We start from the raw sequence: 25,561 nt of genomic DNA on the forward strand, positions 1-25,561 counted from the left end.
GGGCGGGGTGGTGACGGGGAAGGGGGGGGTGGGTTTAGCTGTGGTGTATATTGCCTTATGTGGGCTTGACCAATTTTCTCAAAATAAAGGTCTAAAAGGGGTGGAAAAAAAAAAAAAAAAAAAAAGCAAAACAAACCCAACCAAACCACGTTTGCTGTTTTCTTCAGTCAGTTGCCTCGGGAGGCAGCCAGGGGGTGGTCAGAAGTGAAGCCTGAGCCTGGAGGAGCCGTCCGGAGCCTGTGCAGCCCCAGGATTGGGAACTGCAAGGAGAGCAAAGGGAGTTGAGTCTGTAACAGGACGAGGTGATGCTGGTAATTCCCCTCTCTGCCCCTTTCCCTGCCTGCCCTGGTTTCCCAGAAACCAGCTTGGACCAACCCTCTCAACCCTTTCTCAAACCAACCCTTGCTCTGGTCCATCCTAAGGTGGCTGGGGAGAGGTTCCCACTTCTCCTGATCTGCTGCAGGTTTGGGAAATGAGAAGCTCTGGGGATTTCTGCAGGTCCCAGCTCAAACCAGAGCAGAGAGAAAAGAGCAGGAGCCTGCAGCCTGTTTTTTCAGGTCAAGTTGCAGGCAGTGCTGGGGGGATTGTCCCCAACGTGGTGCTTCTGGTCGTCCCTGGTAGCTGGGTGTTTGGAGCAGGTGTAGATCCTCCCCTCCTCAGGTTTTATGTCCCATCAATCTGTTTCTGTCTCTGTGTCTCTTGTCTGGGGGAGGTTGTGGGTGCCCAGGTTGGCACCAGTGAGCAGGGAGCTCCATCCCTTCAGCACCTGGGCAGCAGCTTCTCCCTCCCTGTGCTCTGCTCATGGCCATCTCCTCATCCCAGCTTCACCTTTGGCTTCTTCACAGCTGGAAGTTTCATCTTGGAACTGAATGGCAGGCAGGGTGGTGCCCAAATAACAGCTTTGCTTTCTCTTGGTTCCTTTTACTTTACATTTAGCTGTGAAATAGCTCCAGGAGAAGAGGGCAGAGGGCAGGTGTTGAATCTTCTGGGATCTTCTCTGCTTGCTGGGGGGTCAGTAATGTCACGTTGGTGCTTTCCCATGTGTGTGAAGGTCTTGTTTTGTTGATTGTGTTTTCATTTAGTGACCAGTTCAGCTTCAAGGCTGAATCATTTGGGGTAGAAGATCCATGTGGCATCTTGGTTTGCAAGAGGCAAAGGGCCTTGACCCACAGACCTGGGGGATGTTGATAGAGACCCCCAGGGTTGGTTTGGCTGTTGGTAGCTGATGGATTTGGGGTCCAGCTGATTGATGGCTTTGGGGTTCAGCTGATTGATTGCTTTGGGGTTCAGCTGATGGCTTTGGGGTTCAGCTGATTGATTGTTTTGGGGTTCAGCTGATTGATTGCTGTGGGGTTTAGTTGGTGGATTTGGGGTTCAGCTGATTGATGGCTTTGGGGTTCAGCTGATTGATTGCTTTGGGGTTCAGCTGATTGATGGCTTTGGGGTTTAGTTGGTTGCTTTGGGGTCCAGCTGATGGCTTTAGGCTTCAGCTGATGGCTTTGGGGTCCAGCTGATGGCTTTGGGGTTCAGCTGATTGATTGCTTTGGGGTTTCATTGGTTGCTTTGGGGTCCAGCTGATTGATGGCTTTGGGGTCCAGCTGATTGATGGCTTTGGGGTTCAACTGATTGATGGCTTTGGGGTTTAGCTGATGGCTTTGGGGTCCAGCTGATGGTTTTGGGGTTTAGTTGGTTGCTTTGGGGTTCAGCTGGTACTTTAGCTCTGGGAGTCAGAGGCTGTAAAGGCTCCTGAGATTCCTCTCCTGAGCTCCTTGTTCTTGTTTGCAGAGGGACAAAGCAGCCCCAACCCCCTGGATTTGCTTGTTTAATGTCTTTATCTCATCCCCTGTGGGAGCTGATGATGAGGAAAGGAGGGGATTGGTCAGGGCCAGTGGTCCCTGAGCCCTCGTGGGACATCACAGACACAGGATAGAAATTTGTTGGCCTCTGAGCTCTGATTAATAAAAAAATTTCTGTAGAGAATAGAGCTGCAGCCTGGTGATGATAAAGCTTTAAAATCTGTGGGAGGGTGCCCCGTGCTCTGAGGGTTTTAATCAGGGTGGGGATTTTGAACCAGGGAAATACCAAGTTCCAGGGCAGTGTGTGCCCTGCTCTGGGAATTTTTATCCTTGCCCAGCTGCAAGTTGTGCTCAATCCTTCAAGATTTCTCCCAGATTCGTCCACTCTTAGGGGCTGAGTGAAGGGGAAGGGAAGTCTGAGGTGGGAAGGGCTTTGTGTTTGTCAGGAATTTTCCTGAAATCCGTGGTAGTGGAGCAGGGGGTGGGGGTGTCCTGGGAAAGCTCTCAGGGGACATCAGCACTCACTGGGGCTGCCTGGGGAAACAAAAAGGTTGGTTTGGCCTGGAGATTATTCAGGCTGACTCTTTTTTTTTTTTTTTTTTTTTTTTAATATATATATACTGAGGTTTAGGAAAAAATGGTAGCAAGGGCTGCAGTTCTGAACCCAAATTAAGAACCAGTTTCTGCAACTGGAGTTGTCAGGATTTAATGTTCAGAAATTTGGACTTTGGGCTTAAAGTTGCTCCTAGAAATGGGGTTGAATTATCCCCCAGCAAGGGCAGCTGCTGAATTTAACAAAATCAGCTCTGGCTCTTTGTCAGGAGCCACTTCCCAAGATCTGTGCTGATGTTTGGTGCCCCAAACCACTGTTTGAAAGGAAAAAAATGAAGCTTGGCTTAATTTTGGAATTTCTATTCAATATAGAGGAGAGAAATAGGTGAAGCTTCTGTTCTTGCAGAGTAGATGATAAAATATAAAAGTTACATGATAATATTTATGGGGTAAAATGCAGGGGGGGGAGGGGGCTTTGGGGTTTGCTTAAACAAAAAGTTCTTGATTTCCTGGATCCTGAATATTCTTGGCATGAGCACTGACACAGTCAGAAGAGGACTGTGAGTAGAAACATTCCATCCACACCCCCGTTTGGTCAGCATTAGTAATTAAATCTTGTCTTTCAGTCAGCTATTAATTAATTAATAGGACAGTAGATCTCAAAGGTTTGCTTTTTGGGGAGGATTTAGAACTTTTAGCTCCTTTTTCTTCCGATCTTCCCGGAGCCCCCAGCTGTGGGAGGATTCCTTGTTGTAGAAGAAGTGGAAGTTCAGTGTCTTTTAGGAGTTGTGAAGGGAAAGTTTGGGTTTAATAAACGTTTCACTCCAGCTGCTTTGGGCAGCTTTTCTCTCACGGACTGGCAGCTACAACCAACTTTGTGGAGTTCATTGAGCTTGGGGAAAAATGGTGAGATTTATGCATTTTCAGAGACAGTATAATATACTGTTCTGTACGAGAGAAAAACTTTTTTCTAGTAAAACTAATTTGTGGATTATTTCACTGATATATGCAATCCTATCTTCAGCTACAGCGTTGGTGGCACAGGAACTCTGGAAAAAGCTGTTTTATTTATTGTGGTTTTCTATAGGTGAAGTGGGAAACTGAAGTGGGCTTTAAGTGTTTGCAATCTGAGAAATGATGTGAAAAAGCAGCTCAACTAAATGTACATTCTTTTCGACCTTTTTTTTTTTTTTGTGTGGAGGCTTTTGTCTTTGTATCTTTGCATTATTTGTAAATGAAATGTAATAAAAGTTCAAATGTTTTTGTCTCTGGCTGCTTAGCTTTTTCTTAGTTTGGTTTCTTGTTTGTTTGCTTGGTGAGGGGGTTCAGTGGTGAGATTTTGGGTGTCTGCAGTGCTGGTTTTGTGAAGAAGCTTGAAAATCAGGTGCTTTTGCTTAGCTGGCTCCTTGCAGCTGTGGAAAATGAACTTTATTCATCTTTGGGTCAAAACCACAGCTGGAGCTAAAAAGTGTAAAATATTCTGATGAGCCTTGAGGTTGAATCTGTCTCCTGGAGCTGTCCCTGAGCTCTGGAGCCTCAGGGTGACAGCACAGTGACTCTCTCTGCTTTTCTCTTGGTCACCTTGCAGGGCTGCTGCATCACACTGGAGCTTTCTGGGGTACAGGGAGAGTCTGTACCTGAGTTGTTGGAGTTTTGAAAGAAAAATGAGGATGTAAATGTTGAGACTTGGCTGATCAGGGATGTGTGAGCTCAGCTGGGTGGAGCTTTCACCCTGAGCAATCTCACAGTGGGTTGAGCATCAAGGTGAGTAGAGCCAGGGATGGGAAACGTTTTCTGCTACTCAGGCTGCTGGGGCAGAAGGAGCAGGAAGTGGGGCAGCTCTGTCAGGCTCCTTTCCACAGAATTCACCTTTTTTTGGGGTTCTGTGCTGGGAGGAAGCAACCTCCTGGTTGCATCTTTTGTGTAAGGTGTAACTGGAGTTGATTTTAGGGAGGCTGAGTGAGTGCACACAACTGTCCAGTGCCCTGCCCTGGGAATGTGTCACTTGGGATTCAGTTTCTGAGCAGTTATCTGAGGTGTCCTGGGTGCCATTTTGGGTGGGGGGTGTTGTGCTCCCAGCCTTTGAGGGTCCCTTTTACCCACCCGTATCAAAACAATTTCAGAAGTGGAAAAAAGCAAGATGGAGGTGACCAAGGAGAAGGCTTTTATTTATTATCCAACATTCCAAGTATTTTTTTACCCAACATTCCAGAACAAAAGACACTCTCCTTTTTTTTTTTTTTTTTATTTTTTTTAAAGGTTTTCTGAACAAGTTGTACACAGGCTGCTCTCTGTGTCCTTTTCAGACCAGTTCTCCTTAAAAAAGGAGAACAAACATTCACACTCGAGAGCCTTTGAGTAGGGAAAACAAAGATTCCTGGGACATTCCCAGCACATCTTCCTCCACCTGGTGTGGACAGCAGCACAGGCTGCTGCTCACATCTGCTGTCTACACCTCTGCCCTTCCAACAGGTTTGGGTTGGGGGTTTTTTGGGTAGGATTTAAGGGAAATTGGTGTTGTAGGAGAGGTGGGGAACAGCGTGGTGCGCAGCGGGGTGCGGTGGTTCCTTACTTCCAGTCCTTTATACAGGAGATCAGAGCAGGAGTGGGGCAGCTGAGCAAGTTTGAAAGCAGATTTTGCTGGACAGATGTTGAACTGGGAAATTTAATCTTGCTGAACTCTGTATGTTTCGTAGTCTTCTGGAATGGTGTCTGAGGAGGAGAGAAAAGCAAAGAGAAATGAGAAAAGCCAAATGAGGAATGGAAAACAAAACTGGGCAATGTCCCCTGGCAGTTGTGGGAAGGCTGAGCAAGAACAAAGGGATTTCTTGGAAGCAACGTGGCCAAAATGTCCCTGTGTGAGCTCCTGAACTCACCGTTGCAGCGGTACCGCAGGTTTGACCAGATGATGTTCTCCTGGGAGAAGCAGAAGACTCCCAGGCGTCCTCCTCTCATGGTTGTGTCAAGGACAACTCCAGTGTCAGCTACAACTTCAGGGCCTTCGTAGAAACGAGCTCTAGGAATGGAAATTGCTCCTCAACTCAGAAACTCTCCCTCCTCTTTCCCGTGCCGGAGGTGTTGGGTTTGCGTGGCCAAACCCCCTCAGCTGGGCAAAGGGAACTGGAAGACCCTCAGAGGATGGAGCCCCTCACCTGATGTACCCAACCTGAGGCCTGTGCTGCAGGAACCACCTGTAGGAGGTTTTGTCCTTCCAGCCAGAGTTGCGAGGGTCCTTCCACAGGAGTTTCACCTGATCCGTGGTGTCTCCAGTGTGCCAGAGGGAATTCCGGAGATACTCACCCGGGCCTGTTTTGGACTTCACTGCCTAACACAAAGAACAGACTGATAAAATCTCTGCCCCAGGGCTGCCTGCCCACAGCTTCCTGCCCCACTTCTTGCACCCCAGCAGCACGGCAAAGAACAAGACCAAAATCCACCGCTGAATTTTATTTTTTTTTTTTTTTCAGTGGTGGCTTCACCTTCAGCTGAATTCCAGGTTCTGCCACGGCTCTGAAGGGGTTTGCCTGCCAGTACGTCTGCTCCATCTGCTTCCACATCACCACATAAAAGCTGGAACTGTCCTGGTAGCCAAATATGAAGCCAGCATAATCATCATCTGTGGCAGTGTTGACATGGAATGTGCCCTCAAAGTCCACTCCGTTGAACGCCGTGTAACCTGGGATTGGTAGGAAAACAAATAAAACAAATCCTCTAAAATACTTTCTAAGACAAAATGAAAACCCATTTACTATTCAGATGGGGGAGGTGCCTTTTGCTAAGCTGAAGATGGAAGACTCCACCCACTACAAAAAATATTTTCCCAGGAGGTGGATGAAACCATGAAGCAGCGTCAGGAGCAGTTGGAAAAGCTGCGCTGGGAAGTCCGCGGTTATCCCGAGAGGATGAAAAGCTTTGCCTCACCTACAGCCAGGCCAGGATCACTGTTCATGGTCTGGACAATTTCCATGCCCTGAGGAAGATGAACATTGACTCGTTAGTACAGCTCCAAACGTGCTGATGTCACTTGTTAAGTGATCAGGGAGAGGCACCCAAGGGTGACACTGGAGGATGAGGACGCTGCCGGGCGGTACCGTCCATCCCGCAGAGGCTTTTCATGGGAACTGCATCCAGGTTGGTGCAGGCTTGTTCCCACCTGACTCCCGAGAAGATCCAGGAGCAGCCTCCTACCTGGTTGAGGACAATCCAGTTGGGGTCAATCTGTGCATCACCCTCAGGGTCCAACACAACCGTCTGGAAAGCCCTGAAGTCCGTCAGGGTCACCTCTGCGTTCTCCGGGCACACGTCGATTCTGTCGATCACCATGTCCCTGTCAAAGTCATCTTCACACAGGTTGCCCACACCATCCCCTGAGAGCACCAGCACAAAAAAAAGAGGGAATTAATTCCATTAATTTCTCCTACCCTTTCCACTTGAGTTCTTCTCAGCTGCCTTCTGGGCTAGCACAGTTTAAAGCGGCCGTGTCAGTGAGGTGGGAAGGTGTCGAGAGCACTGCCGTGCTCTTCCTTAAAGTCAGCAGCAAAGGAAAACCTGGAAAGAAATCTCTTTCCCTCACCATCTGAGTCTTCTTGGCCAGGGTTGGGGACAAGGCGACAGTTGTCAGGGCCTGGAGGTTTCACATCTGGGATTCCATCATCATCATCATCATCATCACATTCATCTCCCAGCCCGTCGTTGTCCGTGTCCACCTGGGAGCTGTTGGGCACTGTTGGGCAGTTGTCCCGGGAATCTTGGTGGCCATCCCCATCACTGGGGGAGAAAAGGAGAAGTGAAGATTCCCCAGTGACAGATGTGCTTTTCCAATCAGCATGTAGGAACCTTCCTGGGAGCTGGGAACCCTCCCCGGGAACAGCAGGAGCTGGTGAGTTGAGCTTTGGGAAATCTTCGTGGTAGTGACACAAATAATAGGTCAGAAATAGCTAGGAATGGGTCTGTGGGTTGTAACTTACACCAAGACACCTCTGTCACCATCACCTTTGGGCCACACTTCCATGGGTAAGATTGTTTTGAGGTCCCAAGAAAATTCCACCTCCCTGAAGCTCCAGCTTGTTTCCAGATCAGGCCCAGCCAGGCAAGGGGGGCTCAGGAGCCCATTTAGGGGGATTGGGGGGGGGGGTCAAGGGACCATCTTTTGGGGGTGGGGGCTCAGGAGCCCCTTTTTAGGGAGGGTAGGGGGGGTCTGAACCCTACTTGGGGGGTACTGAGGGGAAGGGGGGCTCAGGACCCCTTTTTTAGGGGGGTCCTGACCCTCTTTTTGGGGTGGGGGGGCTTTGACAGCCTCAGGAGTCCATGGGGGGGGGAGGGGCAGGACCCCAATTTTGGGGGTTTCAGCCCCCTTAGTGGGGGGGAGGAGGAAGATTTCTGGGGGGCAGCAGGTCCTGTGTCCACCCCACCCCCCCCCCTCCAAAATTCACCCCACGGCGGGTCTGGGTTTGTCAGGGAGCTGCCAACACCTCTTTCCTTTCCATCCCCCAAGCTTTTGTGCCACCTGATTTTGGCAGCAAGCTCTCACCTGTCCTGGTTGGTGTCACAGGCATCTCCCACCAGATCGTGATCAGTGTCTTTCTAGGAAAATAAAGCAATAAGGATTTAAAGTGCACATCAGTCAACGGGAGGATTAGGCAATAAAAAAAGTGTTTGTTAGCCTCAGGGCCACGATTTCTGATGGAAAAGAGAGCTGGCACCAGAGGGAAGGTTCCCTCTGCAGATGTGGGATTTCTAGGCAGAGTGGGAAGAGGGAATTCCAGCAACCTTTCCTCTCTGTCTCCCTCTCCTGTACCCCAGGAGGTCTCCTCTGGGGGGCTGTGCTTTTGTTCTGCAGCTCAGATTTACCACTGGGAGTTGCCAGGGAGGCAGAGGACAGGAGCAGAGCCTTGAGGGAGAGCAGGGAACTCCTCAGACTGCACTTACCTGGTCAGGGTTGCTGGCTGTTGGGCAGCTGTCACACAAATCTCCTACTCCATCCCCATCAGCATCTTTCTGGTCAGGGTTAGGAACTTTTTTACAGTTGTCCATGGAGTTTCTGATCCCTGCAAAACACCCAAAGTGGATCCATCACAGGGCTGGGAAGGTTTGTGCAACAAGAGCTCTTCTGGGTGTAAGAGATGGCAAAAACCTAGGGAAGCTGAGTCCATGGAGTGAAGCAATAATTATGATTTTTTCATGTACATGTTACACACTTTTAATTTAAGGTACATCCTAGCAGCCATGGAGGATGGAAGAGAGCAGCAGCACATGAACCTGAGAGGAAATGTCCCCAACTGCAGCCCCTGGAGGCAGCTGAAGAACTGAACACCACAGTTCCCTATCTCTGCAGGAGTGAGTGGCCAAGAGGATGAAGTGAAACTGCAGTTCCTAAGCCATGAGAGTCTTTTTCCTCTAGAGCAGATGTCTATTTAATTATAAAATAAGATTAATCTTGGTTATTTGACATGGCAGATTTAAACAAGGCCTGAGACAGGACAGAACAATCTAATTGTCAGCTTCACTTCCCACATCTCTGCCTTTACCTGCTGCACCAGCAAATCATGCCAGCTGGGAGCTACTTGGCAGGCTGCAGCCAGACCCACACAGCACAAGATGCACTGGAAATTCTCTGTAAATAAATACCCACAGCCCAGGCCAGCAGCAGTTGGGATTTCTGGCTTCTGAAAGCAAGCTTTGTGCAAATACAGCCTCGTTAGCACACAGGCTCTTCCTGAAGCCAGCCAGGTTTTTTTTATCCCTTAGAAGACAACCCTAACACACACTGCCTCAAGCCAGCAGCTGGGAACAGCTTGGATATTCCTACTCTGCTTCCTAAATTCAAATTGCAGCACAAAGGATTGTCCTTTTCTGGCCTGAAATGATTTTGCTTGCTGCATCTTTCTTTCTGGAGTCTGACACAGGTTGGAGGTGACTGCACAGTGGGGGTGCTAACAGAAACTGGCAGATGAAGACAGATTGCAAGAGCTGACCTGTGAAGGATGCTGCCTCATCTTGGCAGCTCAAGACCTGAGCTGGTGCTTCAGCCCAGCAGAAATCAGCTCTGGTCCTGTCCCACTCAAGCTCAGGCACCTGCCCTGAGGATCTGCTGAGCAGCACCCTGGTCCTTAGCTCAGCAGATGGAGCTCTGGGGAGGCTCTCCAGCTCCACTTACCATCTCCATCCATGTCATCATCACACTCATCTCCCTTCCCATCACCATCAATGTCCTTCTGGTCATTGTTCTTCACCTGCCTGCAGTTGTCACAGGCATCCCCAAAGTTGTCCTTGTCAGCGTTGCGCTGATCCGCGTTGCGTGTGTAGACACAATTGTCCTGCAGGGAGAGGAGTGGGGAGGGGGAAGGGTGGGCACTCAGCAGGTAAAGAGAAAAAAAAGTTCTCAACTGCTCCAAGAAGCCCAGTGGCTTTCTGCAGCCTCACCACGGCCTGGGCAGGGACCACCAGGAGGCCTGGAAATATCTCCAGCCGGCACCCGGCCAAGGGAGAGACTCCTCAACTCTCAGGGGACTGGGAGTTGTCCCCTCAGTGCCTGGATGTCCCCTCCTCTCTGCTTGTTCTCAGTCTCCACACCATCCAGATGAATGATCAGAGGTGGAAGGGACCCAATGGCTTTCTGCAGCCTCACCACAGCCTGGTCAGGGACCACCAGGAGGGCTGGAAATATCTCCAGCCAGCACCTGGCCAAGGGAGAGACTCCTCAGGGGACTGGGAATTGTCCCCTCAGTGTCTGGATGTCCCCTCCTCTCTGCTTGTTCTCAGTCTCCACACCATCCAGATGAATGATCAGAGGTGGAAGGGACCCAATGGCTTTCTGCAGCCTCACCACAGCCTGGGCAGGGACCACCAGGAGGCCTGGAAATATCTCCAGCCAGCACCCGGCCAAGGGAGAGACTCCTCAACTCTCAGGGGACTTGGAATTGTCCCCTCAGTGCCTGGATGTCCCCTCCTCTCTGCTTGTTCTCAGTCTCCACACCATCCAGATGAATGATCAGAGGTGGAAGGGACCTCTGGAGACCATCTCCTCCAAAAGGAGCAGGAAAGGAGAAGCTGCACGCTGTGCCCTGCAGGTTCTCTGCATTCCCACTCCAGGTGCAGGCAGGTGCTTTGCAGGAGGACCTCGGGGTACATTTAGGTGTGGCAGGGGTAAGAATCAGAATTCCAACCTCAGTATTTGGTATCCCATCTCCATCAGCATCATCATCACACGCATCTCCAATCCCATCCCTGTCTGCATCCTCCTGCCCAGAGTTGGGGACAGTCAGGCAGTTATCCTGGAAGGAAAGCAGCACAGAGAAGCTGTAGGTGCCCTTTGGGCTGAGCTGTGAAGGTTTAGGAAGGTCTCACCAGCACCCAAGTCCTGCTCTCAGGTCAGAATGGCCCAGTTCTGGTTCAGCATTCCTCAGAAGCTGTCCCCAGCTGGACCAGAGCCACCACCTCTCGCTCACCTTGCGGCATTTTTTGTCAGAGCAGCGTTGCTTCTCGTCAGGGACCCCATCGATGTCTGTGTCCTTCCCACAGACGTAGCCATTCCCTGCCCACCCCACCTGGCACTGGAAGAGAAGAGATGAAGAAGAGGAGGTGAGTCCCCTGCTGGCCATACTCCTCCAAAATTTAAGGTTTTACAGGAGAACAGGCACAAAACGCCACAACTCCCGGGAAATGATGCTCTGCAGGAAAAAAATAAGGGCTGGAAGAAATAGTTCTGCTGTAAATAGGGTTTTAAATAGCTCAGATACAATCTCTTTGCTTGTTCCTGAGATTAAAAAAAAACAAAAAAACGTGGAGCAGCAAAACTTGGCTCCAGCAGGTTGCTGAAGTGTGCTTCTCCCTGCTCGGCACCGTGTGATGTTCCACGATCGGCAAATTTGTAAAGCTTCGGGCAAAAAAAAACCCAAATCAAAACAAAAACCCAAGCAAAACCCAGTGGATCTGAGGTGGCAGGAGAAGGCGGGCAGTCCCACTTCTCCAGATGATGCCGCTGGAGCCGAGGTGCTACCGGACAGCAAATCCGGGTCGGGAAGGCGAGCTCTCCAGGAGAGGGCAGTGGCAGACCCGGGAGAGGAAGAACCGGGAGAGGGAGAACAGAGGGAGAAGACCCCATGGAAGGGAGAAGACCCCCGGGGCAGGAAGGAGACCCCATGGCAGAGAGAAGACCCTCATCAGAGTGAGCAAAGCCCCAGGGCAGGGAGAAGACCCCGAGGGCACGGAAAAGACCCCATGGAAGGGAGAAGACCCCAGGGCAGGGAGAAGACCCCGAAGGCAGGGAGCAGACCCCCGGGGCAGGGAGCAGACCCCCGGGGCAGGGAGCAGACCCCCGGGGCAGGGAGAAGACCCCCAGGCCAGGGAGAAGACCCTCATCAGAGCGAGCAGAGCCCCAGGGCACGGAGCAGGGCCCCAGGGCAGGGAGCAGAGGCCAGGCAGGGGGTTGTGCCTCACCGCGCAGGACAGGGACCCGTCCCGCTCCACGATGCACTCTGCTTTCTCGTGGCAGGGGCTGATTTCCCCGTTGGGGCAGCGTCTCACTGCCTGGTTCCTGCAGCCGTTCACTTGGTCCCCAACAAAGCCAGGTTTACAAGCCCCACACTTATAGGATCCCTGCAAGAAAAAGCAACGGGACGTGAATTCTCTCACGGGAATCCCAGCAGCTGAGGGAGCCCCCCCAGAGCCTGGGGGACAGAGCTCCAGAAGAGGCTTTGCAGTCCAGTTTACCCGGGTGTTGATGCAGATGGAGTTTGGGACACAATTTTTGGCAGCACCTGTCTCACATTCGTTGATGTCAGTACAGACCTGCCCAGGAAGAAGAAAGCAGGCATTAACCTCACCCCTAAGCAGATGCTGCATCAGCTCCCAGAACTGCCCATCAGGAGATGCTGAAGCCAAGCTCCTAGGAGGGGAGGCACAGCTGGAAAGGTTTCTTTCAGACAAGCTGAGCCAGATCCCAGCACCACTCCTGACCCCAGGGACACCGTGCAGCCTCTGGAATCACCAGGGATTTCACCCTGGCAGAAGAGCTTAGCTGTGAGCCGAGCTGCCAGAGTATCTCCTTACTGCAGGATAGAAGAGAGGCAGTGGAGCAAGAAGGTCAAAGACTGAGTCCTGTGACCAGTTAGCAGCTCTCTAAATAACCCAAGGCACATGCTATTCCTGCTTTGGGCGATGTATTCTTACAAACCACAGCAAGAATAGGTGGCATTTGGGTTTTTGTTTTGTTTAAATCTGTCTCTGGCTGCCAGGGAAGCAGCAGGGGAGGGGGCAGAAGCTGCATCAACTCTTCTGTGTCCTGCTCTGAAGGATTCCCCAGGCACCACAAAGGTGTCAGGGACATAATGTTCTGCCCAGCGTAAATCCAGCATAAATCCAGCAGAGGGAAGGTCTTGGAGTGGAGGTTCCTTTGCTGCTGTGCTGGGACATCCTTGGCAAGTCCCTCCCCGCAGGCACCGGCCATCCCCCCGCCAGCAGGCAGCCGGCTTTCCCTCCCGTTCCTTTGAATTCCAATTGCAGAAAGGGAGGAGTTCAACGGCTTCTGAAGGAGACAGAAAAGTTTTCGGGCCTCACCTGTTTGTTGGCCCTGGCATAAGCTACTCCAACCCCTTCCACCGCCTGCCCGGTGAAGCCGGGAGGGCAGGGATCGCAGCGGAAGCCGGGGGCGGTGTTAATGCACGGGACCTTCGGGAAGCAGGGAGCTGCGTTGCACTGTGAACAAGAGAGAGGTTGAGGTGCAGGGGGACGGGGGAGGCTCCCCCCAGGCCGGCTGGGAAGGCAGCTCTCAAAGCAAGCCTGGCTGGGGGAGATCCAGCTGCTCTGCTTTTGTTCTTAAGAGAATAAAACCCAAAGGCAGAGAAGGTCCGGGCTTGCCCCGCAAGGGGAAAATGCAGCTTCCCCACCTTAGTTCTCCCCAGTCCCAATGTGTGCAGACAAGTAAAAGAAATTTCAGGACTAATTCTTCTTAAGTCACAGCAATTGGCCAGGCAGAGAGCTGTGGCTTCACTTAGAATCACAGCCTTGACACTTCCCTTCCTGGCACTCTGAATCCAGAGAACAGGATGGTTTCTTGCACTGGTTTTGAAAGACAAAGAGCAGTTGTTTGTTCACTACTCTGTTACAAAGTTGTTTGTCTTTCCTGAGTTGCTATCAGTGCTTGCTTTATTTTTATTTTCACCGAGTTCTTGCACTCTTATCCTGGCAGATGGATTACATCCATACCACCTGTCCTGCATTTTAGTGACTGGCAGATCATCATTGGTCTCAAAAATCTCATCAACCCTTTTAACTTCAGCAGGTTTTTAAAGTCAAACATGCTAAAGGTTGAGATGGCTTTTGCTTGGAATCTGCAAGCACAGGATTCTGGTTTGGGAACCACAGAACTAAGGAGTCTTACAGCCACACAAAATGAATGGTGAGTAAAGCTTTGCATAAACACAGAGTAAACTCAATGGAATGCCACACTTTCTAAGAAAAAAATAAATTAAAGGGTTATCTGCCTAGCAGGGTTTGATTTAAAGGCAGAAGTAAAGCAGTACAAGGAGTGTGGCAGGATTTATTGTGTAAGGGATTATTTGGGAAGCATTTGATTCCATTCCACACATAATAAATCTTATCTGTAACAACTCATCAGCCCTTAGCTCAAAAGATTTTAAGACCAAAAGGGACTGTTCTGGCCTCCCAAATTCACCTTCCCGGGTGGTAGAAAGGAAAAGATTTATTTTGTTTGAGCCTATCTGTCTTTCAGGAGGAAATGCCTAGCTAGCCTGGCTAGAAACCCAACATGGAGCAGAGCTTAAGGGAGGGTGGGCTCCCCCTTGTTCCAGTGAAACCCTTTTTCTGTTGAACTCCATCCAGCTCCTTAGGGGAACTGGGAGACATTTCCTCTGTAACCACAAGACAAACCTGCGATGCTCCAAGAAAAACTCCCAGGCAGTTTTGTGCCTCCCGGCCTGCCCTGCTTGTTTTTTACCTCGTTGATATCCGTGCAGTGGGAGCCGTTGCCTGAGTAGCCCGGGGGGCAGGGCCCGCAGCGGAACCCGGTGGCCGTCTCGGTGCAGGACACGCCGGGGAAGCAGGGGTTGGGGAGGCAGCGGTTGAACTGCGTGACGGTGACGACAGGGCCTGTGGCCTCGGTGTGCATCCCTAGGGGAGAGGAGGAGGAGGGGTTGGAACAGAGCTGCAGGGCACCAGCAGGCGGGCCTGGCGGGCCGGGCACCTCGGGAGCTCTCAGCAGGGGGGTGAAACGTTTCCTTGCACGGGCAGCTGCACCGCTGGTTTGTGAAAGGAGAAAAAGCAAAGAAAAAAACAGCTCGAGAGGTTTCTGAGTCACAGCTGACAAAAAATATAAATATATATATATACTATATATATTATATTTTATATATATTATATATATATTATAGATATTATAAATATATAAATATATATTATATTATATAATAGATCATATATATTATAAATGTGTAAATAATTATTATCTAAATATATTTATATAAATATAGATATTTATAAATTATATTATTATATTTATTTATATTTATATTATTATATTTATATTTTTATTTTTATTTTTATATATATAAAATATATATAAATATATAAATATATAACATATATATTTATATATTTATATATTTATATATAAATATATAAAATATAGAAATATATATTTATAAATATATATACAAATATATATTTATAAATATATAGAGATATATAAATATATAAAATATATATATAAAATATATGTATATTATATAATATATAATATATAATATAAAATATATAATATATATAGCCAATATATAAATATATAAAATATATAAATATATATATTTATATATATAAATATAAATATAAATATAAATATAAATATAAATATAAATATAAATATAAATAAGCCCCAGAAGTCTAAGCTCCCAGTCCAACCCCCTCGTGTTGCCTCTGTGGTACTGGGATGCCCTTGCTTTTGGAGCTTCCCCAGACATCACTTCTCTCTCTGGTGCCTCTACAAGTGCAGCTCCCTGGTGGTACCCCCAGCTGAACAGAACCACCCCCACAGCACAGGCTGGAAGCTGGAAGCTGGAAGCTGGAATCGTGGAGGGCTCCTGGCCAGAATCTCTGCTGCAGGAAGCAGCCATGTGCAGGGGTTGTAGCAGGAATTGCCCTGAAATCAGGAGGCTCCTGTGCCTTAAGCTGATGTGTGCCAGGGCTGGGAAAGCTCCCTTCATCCTGGCAGGTGAGAAATCATAGAATCATAGAATCCTAGGGGTTGGAAGGGACCTGGAAAGATCATCTAGTCCAACCCCCCCTGCCAGAGCAGGGCCCCCTAGAGTACATCCCCTAGGAACGTGTCCAGGTGGGGTTTGAATGTCTCCAGTGAAGGAGACTCCACAACCCCCCTGGGCAGCCTGTTCCAGGGCTCCGTCACCCTTACAGTAAAAAAATTTTTTCTGGTATTCAACTTGAACCTCCTATGCTCCAATTTACACCCATTACCCCTTGTCCTATCACTGGTCACCACTGAGAAAAGCCTAACTCCATCTCCCTGACACTCACCCCTTACATATTTGAAAACATTGATGAGGTCACCCCTCAGTCTCCTTTTCTCCAAACTAAAGAGACCCAGCTCCCTCAGCCTTTCCTCATAAGGGAGATGTTCCACTCCCTTAATCATCTCAGTAGCTCTAATCAAAGTGTTACTCAGACAGGCATCACTTCCAGGCTGGAATACAGCATGAGGTACTGGCTGTGATGTGGAGGACACTCCAACCCAGATAAAAGTCTGGTGCTGTCCTGGTCAGAAACACTCTGAACACATCATGCCTGTCCCCATGTCACTGCACACCCTTAAAATTTTAGGCTAAATCCCAGGATTTTGTCCTTATCCTCATGCCCTGGCCCTCAGCACAAGAGAATGTGCAGAATTAATCTGTCTGGGATGTTGAAAGCCAATTCAAGAGTGTGAATAAACTTTCCCAGAAATGAGATTTGTCACAAGTCTCCCACACCCGTGTCAAGGACACTTGTTTGCTCCTGCTTCCTCCAGCTGAACAGCTCAACAGTAAAAAAAAAAAAATCTCAAACAAAACAACCCAAAAACCAACCTTACCATCAGCAGCAGCAAAATCTTGACTAAAAAACCAAGGTCTGCTCTCTTTTATGCTGCTCTTTCTGAGAAATAATGAGAGGAGCACGCGACTGCTGGGAGTCACGTTGTTCAGTGCTTGACAAAAAAGGCTGAAATTCTGCAGTCAGGGGAACAGAACACACATAAAGCAGAACAGCAAGTGGGGAAGGCAGAAATCAAGTACCAGAGAGAAAGTTCAGACAGTTTTATGAGGAAATTATTAAAACAATCGTTGAGGATGGATGTATTTCTGGACTTTGGGTCCCAGAAGCTCTGGTTAATCTCTTTTCCAGTAGAAGTTGAATCTCTCCAAAGAGAGAAATTGTTATTGCTCCACCCTTGGAGTGCACTGGCAAATAATACAGCACCTCCAAGAACCATGCTTTCTGAAAGCCAGATACACTGGAATGAAGTTCCAGTCTAGGGAAAAAAAAAAAAACCCAAAAAAAAACCCCAACCAAACAACCAGCACAACATTTACTGGGGAGCAGAGGGCAAGATTTATATGGGAAAATTTGTGACCCCGTTTCCTGACTCCTCTGTAAACAACCTCTCTGCTTGGATGGTGGCAGGACAAGGATGGAAGGACTAGCAGAGCAGTGCCTCTTGGGGGTGATGTTCTCTTCCACTTGTAGCTCAGGAGTAGCCAAGCAGATCCCACAGGATACCCTGTGTGTGTTCCCAGGCAGCTGTGGGTTCCTGGGAGATGTGGTGGGGCAGCTTTCTGCAGCAGAGTGCAGCTACCCTGACAAGTGTGGGGTGTCAAAAACCACCCAGAAAACTTGCTGCAGGGGTAGGGGAAGTGAAGGAGCACTTTGCTGGAAGGAAAGGTGAGCTTTTTAAAGCTCTTTCTGCATCTCATGCTCAGGAGAGGGGGAAGAGCTCCAGCTGCCATCAAACCAGAGCATGGAACACTGGTCCACGTGTGGGGAATGTCATGGGGTGAAAAAAAGGATCACAAGTCTTGAGTATTACCCTGTGACACTTGGGATAATTGTCAGAGAAGTTATTTCCTTCAGGGAGATGGCCACAGGTGGCTTTTTACTGCTTGTTTGGCCACAAAGGTATGGAGGACTTGGAGAGGGCAGTTGAACTTGGGGCTGAGCTCAGTAACTCACCACAGGCATCACACTCCATGACTGTGTTCTTCAGGAATGTTATCTCCTTAATCTGGAAGAAAACAAGAACCACAACTTAGCCAAAGGCTGAGGTTTGCTCCCAGAAAAACTAACAGCCCCACTGCCAGAATCCAGGTGTCTCTCTGAGGCTACAGACAAACAAAAAACTCTTCCCCAAAACCTTGTGGACTTTCTGGAGCTGGAAGTCTCTCCCTACTGCACTGTTTCTACAGATTAATTTGGTAATTTTGTTCTGCCCCAGAGGGAGGAAGCATTTGACTTGAATACACAAAACCAAGTGGCAGAGAGAAAGAGAAATCTGCTTTATTTGGGTCTCCTACTCCAGAAGATGCTGGACTAGCAAGTGAATATCAGTGGTTCCTTGGTGCCACGAATCCTTCAGGCTCAGGAGACTAGAGCTGGCCTTTTTTGTTTGGTCTTTTTGCCATCCTTATTGCCAGCATCACACCATGCTGACCCAAGGAAAAGGAAGTTATGGAAAATCTTTGTACAGATTAAGAAACTCTGAACTGCCACTTTAGTTCACCAAGGGCTGTGCAAGTTTGTCTTCTGAGGAAGAGTTTTCTTGTTGAGAAAAAGGCCATGGGTTAAAAAAGAAAAAAAAAGAGAGAGAAAAAGAAAAAAAGAGAAGAAGAAAAAAAGAGAGAGAAAAAGAAAAAGAGAGAGGAAAAAAAAAGAGAGAAAAAGAAAAAGAGAGAGAGAAAAAAAAAAAGAGAGGAAAAAAAAGAGAGAGAAAAAGAAAAAAAGAAGAAAAAAAGAGAGAGAAAAAGAGAGAGAAAAAAAAGAGAGAAAAAGAAAAAGAGAGAGAAAAAAAAGAGAAAAAGAAAAAAAGAGAAAAAGAAAAAAAGAGAAGAAAAAAAGAGAGAGAAAAAGAAAAAGAGAGGAAAAAAAAGAGAGAAAAAGAAAAAAAGAGAGAAAAAGAAAAAAGAAGAAAAAAAGAGAGAGAAAAAGAGAGAGAAAAAAAAGAGAGAAAAAGAAAAAGAGAGAGAAAAAAAAAGAGAAAAAGAAAAAAAGAGAGAAAAAGAAAAAAAGAGAAGAAAAAAAGAGAGAAAAAGAAAAAGAGAGAGAAAAAAAAAAAAGAGAGAAAAAAAGAGAGAGAGAAAAAGAAAAAAGAGAGAGAAAAAGAAAAGAAGAGAGAGAAAAAGAAAAAAAAAGGTGGCAAAAGCCAAGAGAAAGACCAAATAGAAAACCAAATAGAAAACCTGTATGGAGAAGCAGCTCTGAGCTGGAAGGGAACACTGGAAATCATTGCTTGAGGCTGCCAGGAGCCATGTCTGACCTGATTCCTAGTAAACACTGGGTATTTATGCAGCAGCCTGAAATGTGAGAGTAACTCAATGCAACAGATGTTTTTGCAGATTAGAGGCCGCCCAGTTTGCCCTGGCACAGGGACCCGTCTGCCATTCCAATTATCTGGCAGGCAGAGGCTGCTGCCCCCAGCTCCCTGAGTGGCTGCAGAGAGAATGGAACCTTTTTCTCTACTTAAAAGAGAGCTGACCAGACAAGCCACCACCTCCTCGTTAATCTGGGGAAAGATCCAAGCACCCAAGAAGTTGTAAATTCTCCTCAGAAACTCCTGGAGCCAGAAAGGTTTAGGATTAAAACAACAAGAGGAAAAGAGTGAATGCAGGGCTTGTTTAGAGTCCATATGACTTCCCTTTCCAGGACCCTAATGGGTGGCTAAAAGGTCCCTTCCATCTTCCAAATTTGGACTCTCTACTGATTTCAGGAGCCCACAAAACCAAGGAAAAAGTGACTTGTTTTTCCAGTTAAAGATGTACCCACTGTGTGTGCATCTCCTTTTTTTATTTTTTAGGAGCTCATTCTCCCTGCACACTGCTTTTCAGCAGGCACCATTGGGAATTCAGATGAATCCCCTTTCTCATGGAATTACAGACCTGCTTGTGAGACCACCTGGTTCACTCCAGGCAAGAAGGAACTTCCCTGAATCCAGAACTCAGAGGATTCAGAGGTCTCCTTTGTGCAGTGCAGAGGAGCCTTTCCTCACCTACCTGCTGCTTCAACAATTCTCTCACTTCCATCAGCACACGATTGGTTTCTCTCATCTCTTCCAGCATTTCTGGCCCAACTTCAACTCCTTAAAAAAAAAAAAAAGAAGTTTGAAACAGCACAGAAGAACCATTAGCTCTCCAAACCAACTGATATTATTAAATATTTCGGCTTCATATTAAAGCTACAGGCTCCTCCACCCCAGTTGCTTGCCAGTTCCTAACTGGAAGCTTGCTGGAATGAACAGAGACTTCCACAGAGGGTGGAATTTGCTCTGGGCAGGGCAGGCAGTGCCTGTCAGGTAGGGAGCAGTTACCCCTCTGCAAACAAAGTGGGCTGGCAGGCTGGCAGCTGTGGGAGCTGCTCCTCTGGCAGGGGCTCTGCAGTTCACACATAGGAAGAATCTGCTGCCAAAAGAAGCAAATTAATAATTCAGCACTGTGGAAGCTGCTCTGAAGGGCACCACCAAAATCAGGCTCTTTGCTGAGGTTATCCCAAACGTGCTGCCAAGCACTGAACGTGGAGAACCAGCACAGCAAGGTACAGACTTTTTTTTTTTTTTTTTTTTCCCCCTTGTTGGAATTGTTTGGTTTTTGGGTTTTTTTTCTGGGCAGCGGGAATTTCAAATTGCTGTGTTGGGACTTTGAGGCACCAAGGATCCATCTGCTCATCCAAGAGATGTGGCAAAGTCCTGTTTTAGTTGTGCTGAGCAGAGGAGAGAAATCATCCTACAAAGGTCAGACTTTCCCCTCCCATCTGCTGGAGTCTAGACTTGCTTGTCCTTTGAGACTTGCTAAAAATCTAGTCTGGACTCCAGCTTTGCTCAGGAAGAATGAATGGATGCAACTGATTGTTTGTAGAATTCTGGAAGTTTTGAGAAAATTTGAACCATGTAAAAACAGTTGGACACCAAGCTCAGCTCTGCTACTCTCCTGTCTGTCAGGAGAAAGCACAACCTCATTTCTCCAGGTTTTTGGTTTTTTTCTAGAGCAGTCGATCCTCTAACAGAACTCACACTGTGCCAACAAACTTATGGAGAAACAGCAGCTTTTTCCTACAAAAAGTTCTGTGTATTCAGAGAAAATGAATGAAGAATTTGCCAGGATTTGAGCCCGTGGAAGGACTTTAGCATTGTCCTCTGACACAGAAGCCTGAAAGCCTCATGGGTCTTCCCTGCATGGAACCAGAACTCTGTGAATATTTGTAACCCCTCCAGTAGCTTTTTGGTTTGGGCACTAAATTGAAAGTACCCCAGCTGTGTCAGTCTGAGGCTGAATTAAAGTGACCTTTTGCATTTTATTGAAACAAGGAGCTTGCATATAATTTCTAACTTCAAACAGAGGTTTTGAATAAGCTCTGCAGGAAGGCTTCAGGCAGCTTCCGTTACTCCTGTGAAGAATTTTCCATCCCCAGTAGCAAGATGTCACTGGAAAGTTGGTTGTTTTCTTTTTATGATCCATATTCAAATTCACAACCCCTTGGAAAGGATTCCCAAAGGAAATCTCTGCCCTTGCAGGCACTGCCATTGCTCTGCACCCCTTTCTCTGGGCTTGTGCTGTCCCCAGGAGCACACACCTGAGTCTGCTGGATCTCACAGATCCTCCTGGAGTTGAGCATTCCCCTAATGGGCTCTCCAGAGGAGTGGAGCTTCTGTAGGGAACGTTGCTACATTCCTAGAAATCAGGGCTTCCCTGAGCTCTGTTTGTACAGGCAGAGGGAATATCCAAGGATCCTGCTACAGGAAATTCTGTATGATCTGGTTTTTGAACTTAAATCCCACGGAAAATGCAGACGAATGTCAAGTGTCTCTTACAAAACAAGATTTCCAGTTGCCTTAGAAGAAATGATTTTCCTTAAAAAAAAAAAAAAACCAACTTCCCTACTCGGGAGGGCAACTGAGGAAAAATCTTAAGACTGAGCATTTACAGTGTTAAGCTCCACGTTTCATCTGAAGCTACAAAATCCCTGACCACTGCATTCAGGCTTCAGTAGGTGCAGCTGAAATGTTCCCTTCTTCCCCACTCCCTTCCCCAAAATTTGCAAAGGAGGCTGGAAAACACACAAGCCCTAAAAACAGAGGTAAGGAAAATGACTTACCTGCTCTTCTCTGCTGACATGAGGAAAAAGGACAAGAGAAGCAGAGGAGAAAAGCAAAGGCAAGAGCTGGAATCATCTTGGAGTCTCCAGGCAGTGTGGGTGGATGGGCTTCTCTTGCAAGGAATTTTTAACCTGCAGGTTTGCCTCTGCTCCCCATTAGTGTCTGTGGTTTGCTATTTATGAAGTTGCATTCCTTCCTCTGAAGTTCTTATTCTCTGATGCTGGACGAGGGGTGGACGTCATTGCTGGCTGCAAGTCCACAGAGAACATTACAAAAGTAAACAATATGAGAAACTCATCAGGAGAGCAGTTTAATATTTTTTTTTTTATTATTATTTTTCTTTTTTAGACCAGCTCGCACCAAAATAGGTCAGAAAATTCCAGATTAAATGGATTTTTTTTTTTTTTTGGATTGGGTTTTTTTATTTCTTCTTCATGGACACAGGATAGAGGGATGATTCATAGCCCTATCCCTCACAGATTTTCCTTCTGAAACTGCTCACAAGATCAGGAAAGCTATGAGACATCTGGGCTGCACTAGAGTTTCAAAAAAGGGCATTTTAACCTCCCAAAAGGCAGTTTCACCACTCACCCTTGGGGCACAATTATTGAATCATCTTCCAATCCCAAAGAGGAGCTAGCACATCCTATTTGGAGAGGGATCAGGCAAGTTACAAGCCCTGAGGGGCTGATGTTCTTGTTACCCCCAGGCTTGTCCAAAGGAAGGATGCAGAGCAGAAGGGACAACATGAAAGGAAGGTGGACTTGGCCATTTCTTGTCTGTGAAGCAAGGAGCCTCACTCCAGCATTTTCCATCAGTCAGTCCCAATCCAGCACTTTCCATCAGAAGACACAGAGGGGGATTGAGAAATCCACCCAGAGCAGCCAAAGAAAATTCTGCCCCAAGAAAATCTTAAAGCTGCTGCATCAAGGAAGTTGTAAGTTACACTGTGACCTGTGAAAAAAAAAAAACAAAAAAAAAACACAGGGTTGGTCTGAAGAGCAGTGAAATTCCTGATCACACCTTCTCACTGTCTGACTGTGAAATCTGTCAGTGTGTTGATCATCCAACACCCTGGGGGACACAGAGCAGGAAAACCCCAGGAAACAGGAGCTCAGTCTTTAAAGTGTGAGAGCAGCAGGATCCTTGGGTATTTACATGAGGATTTTTTTTCTCCTTTTGACCTCAGGCCTCCTGTGTTCAGGGAAAAACTTCCCCTCCCTGTGGCTCTGCACGATTTTTGGAGGTAACTGGGTGCAGCCTGGTGAGAATTCATGTTCACTAAAGTAAGCAAATAAATATTATTAGTTTTATATTAGAGGAATGCTGCAGCTGACAGCTTTTACACTTTCTTGCACCAAGCCAGTTTATACTGAAAATAAAGTTAATTGGCATGTGTTACCCAGGTGGCATTTGTGTCATTCTGCTTCTCTGGCATGTGTGGCATCTCATGTTACCCAACCAGGTGACTTTTTGCTGTCAGCCCACAGGTAAATCAGCTTTGGGGCTTTGAAACTTGTGGGAAGCTGAAGTGGTTTAGCTGGAACACAGAACAGCTGAATTTCCCAGGTTTCCACATTTCTGGCTCCTTGTGGACAAATTAAAACCATGGCAACTGATTATTAAAGATAAAATTCACTGTTGTGGGTTTAGGGTTTTTTTTTTCCTGTGATGTTCTGGGAATAATTATTTACAGTATTTATTTTATAGCAACAAATGAGGAGGGAATGATTGATACCCTGTCCCTTACCCCACAGAGACTGTGACTTTCACCTGAAGCAGTGATAGTTGTGTCCATCCAGCTCATGTTTGAAGATGCTGTTGTCAAGAGGTGGGAGAAGCACTCAGACTCTGCAGACTGCTGAGGACCCTGGGAGGTGACAATAAGGAAGCTCATTAGTCCCTGGTATGGTAGGGGAGAGTTTTAAGGGAAAAAAAGTAAATCAGTGTCCCTGTTCTCTCCTGCAAGAGCCCCTGATAATGAATTTATCAGTGGAGGCTGGAGAGTAACCAGCTTTTGGGGCTTGGAGCAAGCTGGTCTGGTGGGAGTTGTCCCTGTGCAATGCAGGGGGGTGTGGATTGGATGATCTTTAAGGTTCCTTTCAACCCAAACCATTCTCTGAATGGCTGAGAACACTGAACTGGCTCACATGGAGCACATCTTGCTTCCAAGTAACTCTGCAGTTAGCTGAGGTGTTAGAGCACGTGGGGAGAACTCTGAGTGTGTGCTCAGAAGATGCAAGTTCTCCAGCTCAGTGAAGCCAGGAATGCTCAGTGCTGAGGAATGAAGTTCATTTCCCTCTGCAGCCATCACAGGACAGCACAATGACAGAATAATGCTTCTTATGGCTCCCTGATTCTAAATGGCACCAAAGCATGTTAAATCTGCATTACCTCAGTTTTCAGTAGCTGAGCAGCTAAGTATTCTGCACATTAAGGCAGCAATTGATGGGTTTTTATATTCTTTTGGAAATCCAAAGCCTTTTCTCTTTAGACTGCAACAGCTGCTGGGATCATTTTTACTCCTTGACCATAGCAAAGCAAATGTACAAATTAAAATGTAGTTCATCTCCACAGAGCTTGCTTGAGCTGAGCAAGACATGGTGTCTCCACAGGGTGAGGTCATTCCTACCTTTATTTTCCTTGGATTCACTTTATACCTTTGTATATTCAGATCTGAGGGCTAGAAATCCCTGTAAATCACCTCTCTAATACAGCTGAAACACACACAGTAGCAGAGCAGAAAGTGTTTGGTCATGGTGATTATTTCTGTCTGCCTGGGTCTGTTGGAAAAGGACAAACTCAAAAGCAGCTGATATATCTGAACTTGTTATTATCTGATGGGGAAACATCTTCCAGATTTGTAAATATCATTTTTTAATCACTGGGGGGGGAAGTGAGCAGCAGTTTGTGTTTTTTTGGGCTTCAGTGTAAAAGTGGTTTTGTCCTGTGTGCAGTGCCAGGTTAGTTACACCTTTTTCCCTGACTGGAGTTGACATCACAAATGAAAGCAGCACACAAACAAACAACAAAAAAAGAAAAGCTCACACTAGTTTAAAGTTTAAATATTTTCCATCCCTGTTTTTAACTAATCTTTGCCAAGTGAAGGACAAAAGTCAGAAGGAAAAAGTTATTTTTCATTCTAGTAAGGTCAAGTTCTAAAAATAAGTGAAAAACACCTACACCCTCTCAAATGGCATGCTAAGTGTTTTACAATGTTTCTTATATATTGGTGGTTGTAAGAAACCAAATTATACAAAAGATGACCAGTAAGGACTTCAAAAAACCATCTCCCAGTGAAGGATCAGTTGTAGCTACAGCTGTACCTACACCAAGACTTCCCTACCCTCTTCTTAAACACTTCCAGCAATGGAGACACCACAACCCCCCCCAGGATATATCCCAGGATTTATATTCCCCTGGTAGAAAATGTTTCTGAGGATGCTGTTTAAGCCCATTGCTTCTTTTCTCAAAAAAGGACTCAAAAAGCAGATGAGTCCCTTCTTTGAACTAGCACTAGATGGTTGAAATCTTGCATTTTGAGGCTGCTTCCAAGTTTTATCCAATCAATATAGAAAGGTGGAGATGAAAAATGAAGGCATTGCAGACTGTCAATAATCAGTTGGTTCCAAGAGAAACAAAAATCTTGAAAACTGTACAAACAGGCATGATTTTTGTTAGTTGTCACAATACATAAACTCTTTGTGACTCAGAAGATACACTATGGTGAACCACAAGATCACAACTGAGGTTGGACCAACCAGACACATTTCTGCAGGACTCATTCCTGTTTCACTCCTGAGAAGATCAGGAAGAAGCCAAATCCATCAGAATTGGAGTTATTTTGAAT

General features: G+C 47.0%; 1 protein-coding gene and 1 long non-coding RNA gene across 2 annotated transcripts; one reads left to right on the plus strand and one right to left on the minus strand.

Moving 5' to 3' along the window:
• The first annotated feature begins 30 nt into the window (after positions 1-30).
• On the plus strand, positions 31-3,609 carry LOC139788196 (uncharacterized). Its single transcript, XR_011722783.1, has 2 exons — positions 31-1,218; positions 1,427-3,609. It is a non-coding gene; the product is annotated as an uncharacterized lncRNA (long non-coding RNA).
• An 886-nt stretch (positions 3,610-4,495) lies between these two features.
• COMP (cartilage oligomeric matrix protein) lies at positions 4,496-23,576 on the minus strand. The gene is made up of 22 exons (XM_071727866.1): positions 23,485-23,576; positions 23,114-23,299; positions 22,303-22,665; positions 21,711-21,959; positions 19,616-19,701; positions 17,583-17,634; positions 14,305-14,477; positions 12,906-13,043; positions 12,060-12,137; positions 11,787-11,945; positions 10,796-10,900; positions 10,514-10,621; positions 9,505-9,664; positions 8,277-8,395; positions 7,879-7,931; positions 6,922-7,115; positions 6,537-6,715; positions 6,270-6,318; positions 5,828-6,024; positions 5,501-5,673; positions 5,225-5,364; positions 4,496-5,060 (listed from the first exon to the last, which is right to left on the minus strand). The coding sequence occupies exons 4-22, from the start codon at positions 21,784-21,786 to the stop codon at positions 5,014-5,016; spliced, it is 2,286 nt and encodes a 761-aa protein (XP_071583967.1). The 5' UTR covers positions 21,787-21,959; positions 22,303-22,665; positions 23,114-23,299; positions 23,485-23,576; the 3' UTR covers positions 4,496-5,013.
• Positions 23,577-25,561: the final 1,985 nt, after the last annotated feature.

This window comes from Heliangelus exortis, chromosome 28 (assembly GCF_036169615.1).
Source record: "Heliangelus exortis chromosome 28, bHelExo1.hap1, whole genome shotgun sequence".
Lineage (NCBI taxonomy): Eukaryota > Metazoa > Chordata > Aves > Apodiformes > Trochilidae > Heliangelus > Heliangelus exortis.

Coding starts and splice junctions, on each gene's coding strand:
- COMP (XM_071727866.1), bottom strand. CDS start 21,786: ATGATTCCAGCTCTTGCCTTTGCTTTTCTCCTCTGCTTCTCTTGTCCT. Junction 14,478..17,582: donor CATGGAGTGTGATGCCTGTG/GTGAGTTACTGA, acceptor CCTCTCCCCTAG/GGATGCACACCGAGGCCACA. Junction 6,319..6,536: donor ACTGGATTGTCCTCAACCAG/GTAGGAGGCTGC, acceptor CATCTTCCTCAG/GGCATGGAAATTGTCCAGAC.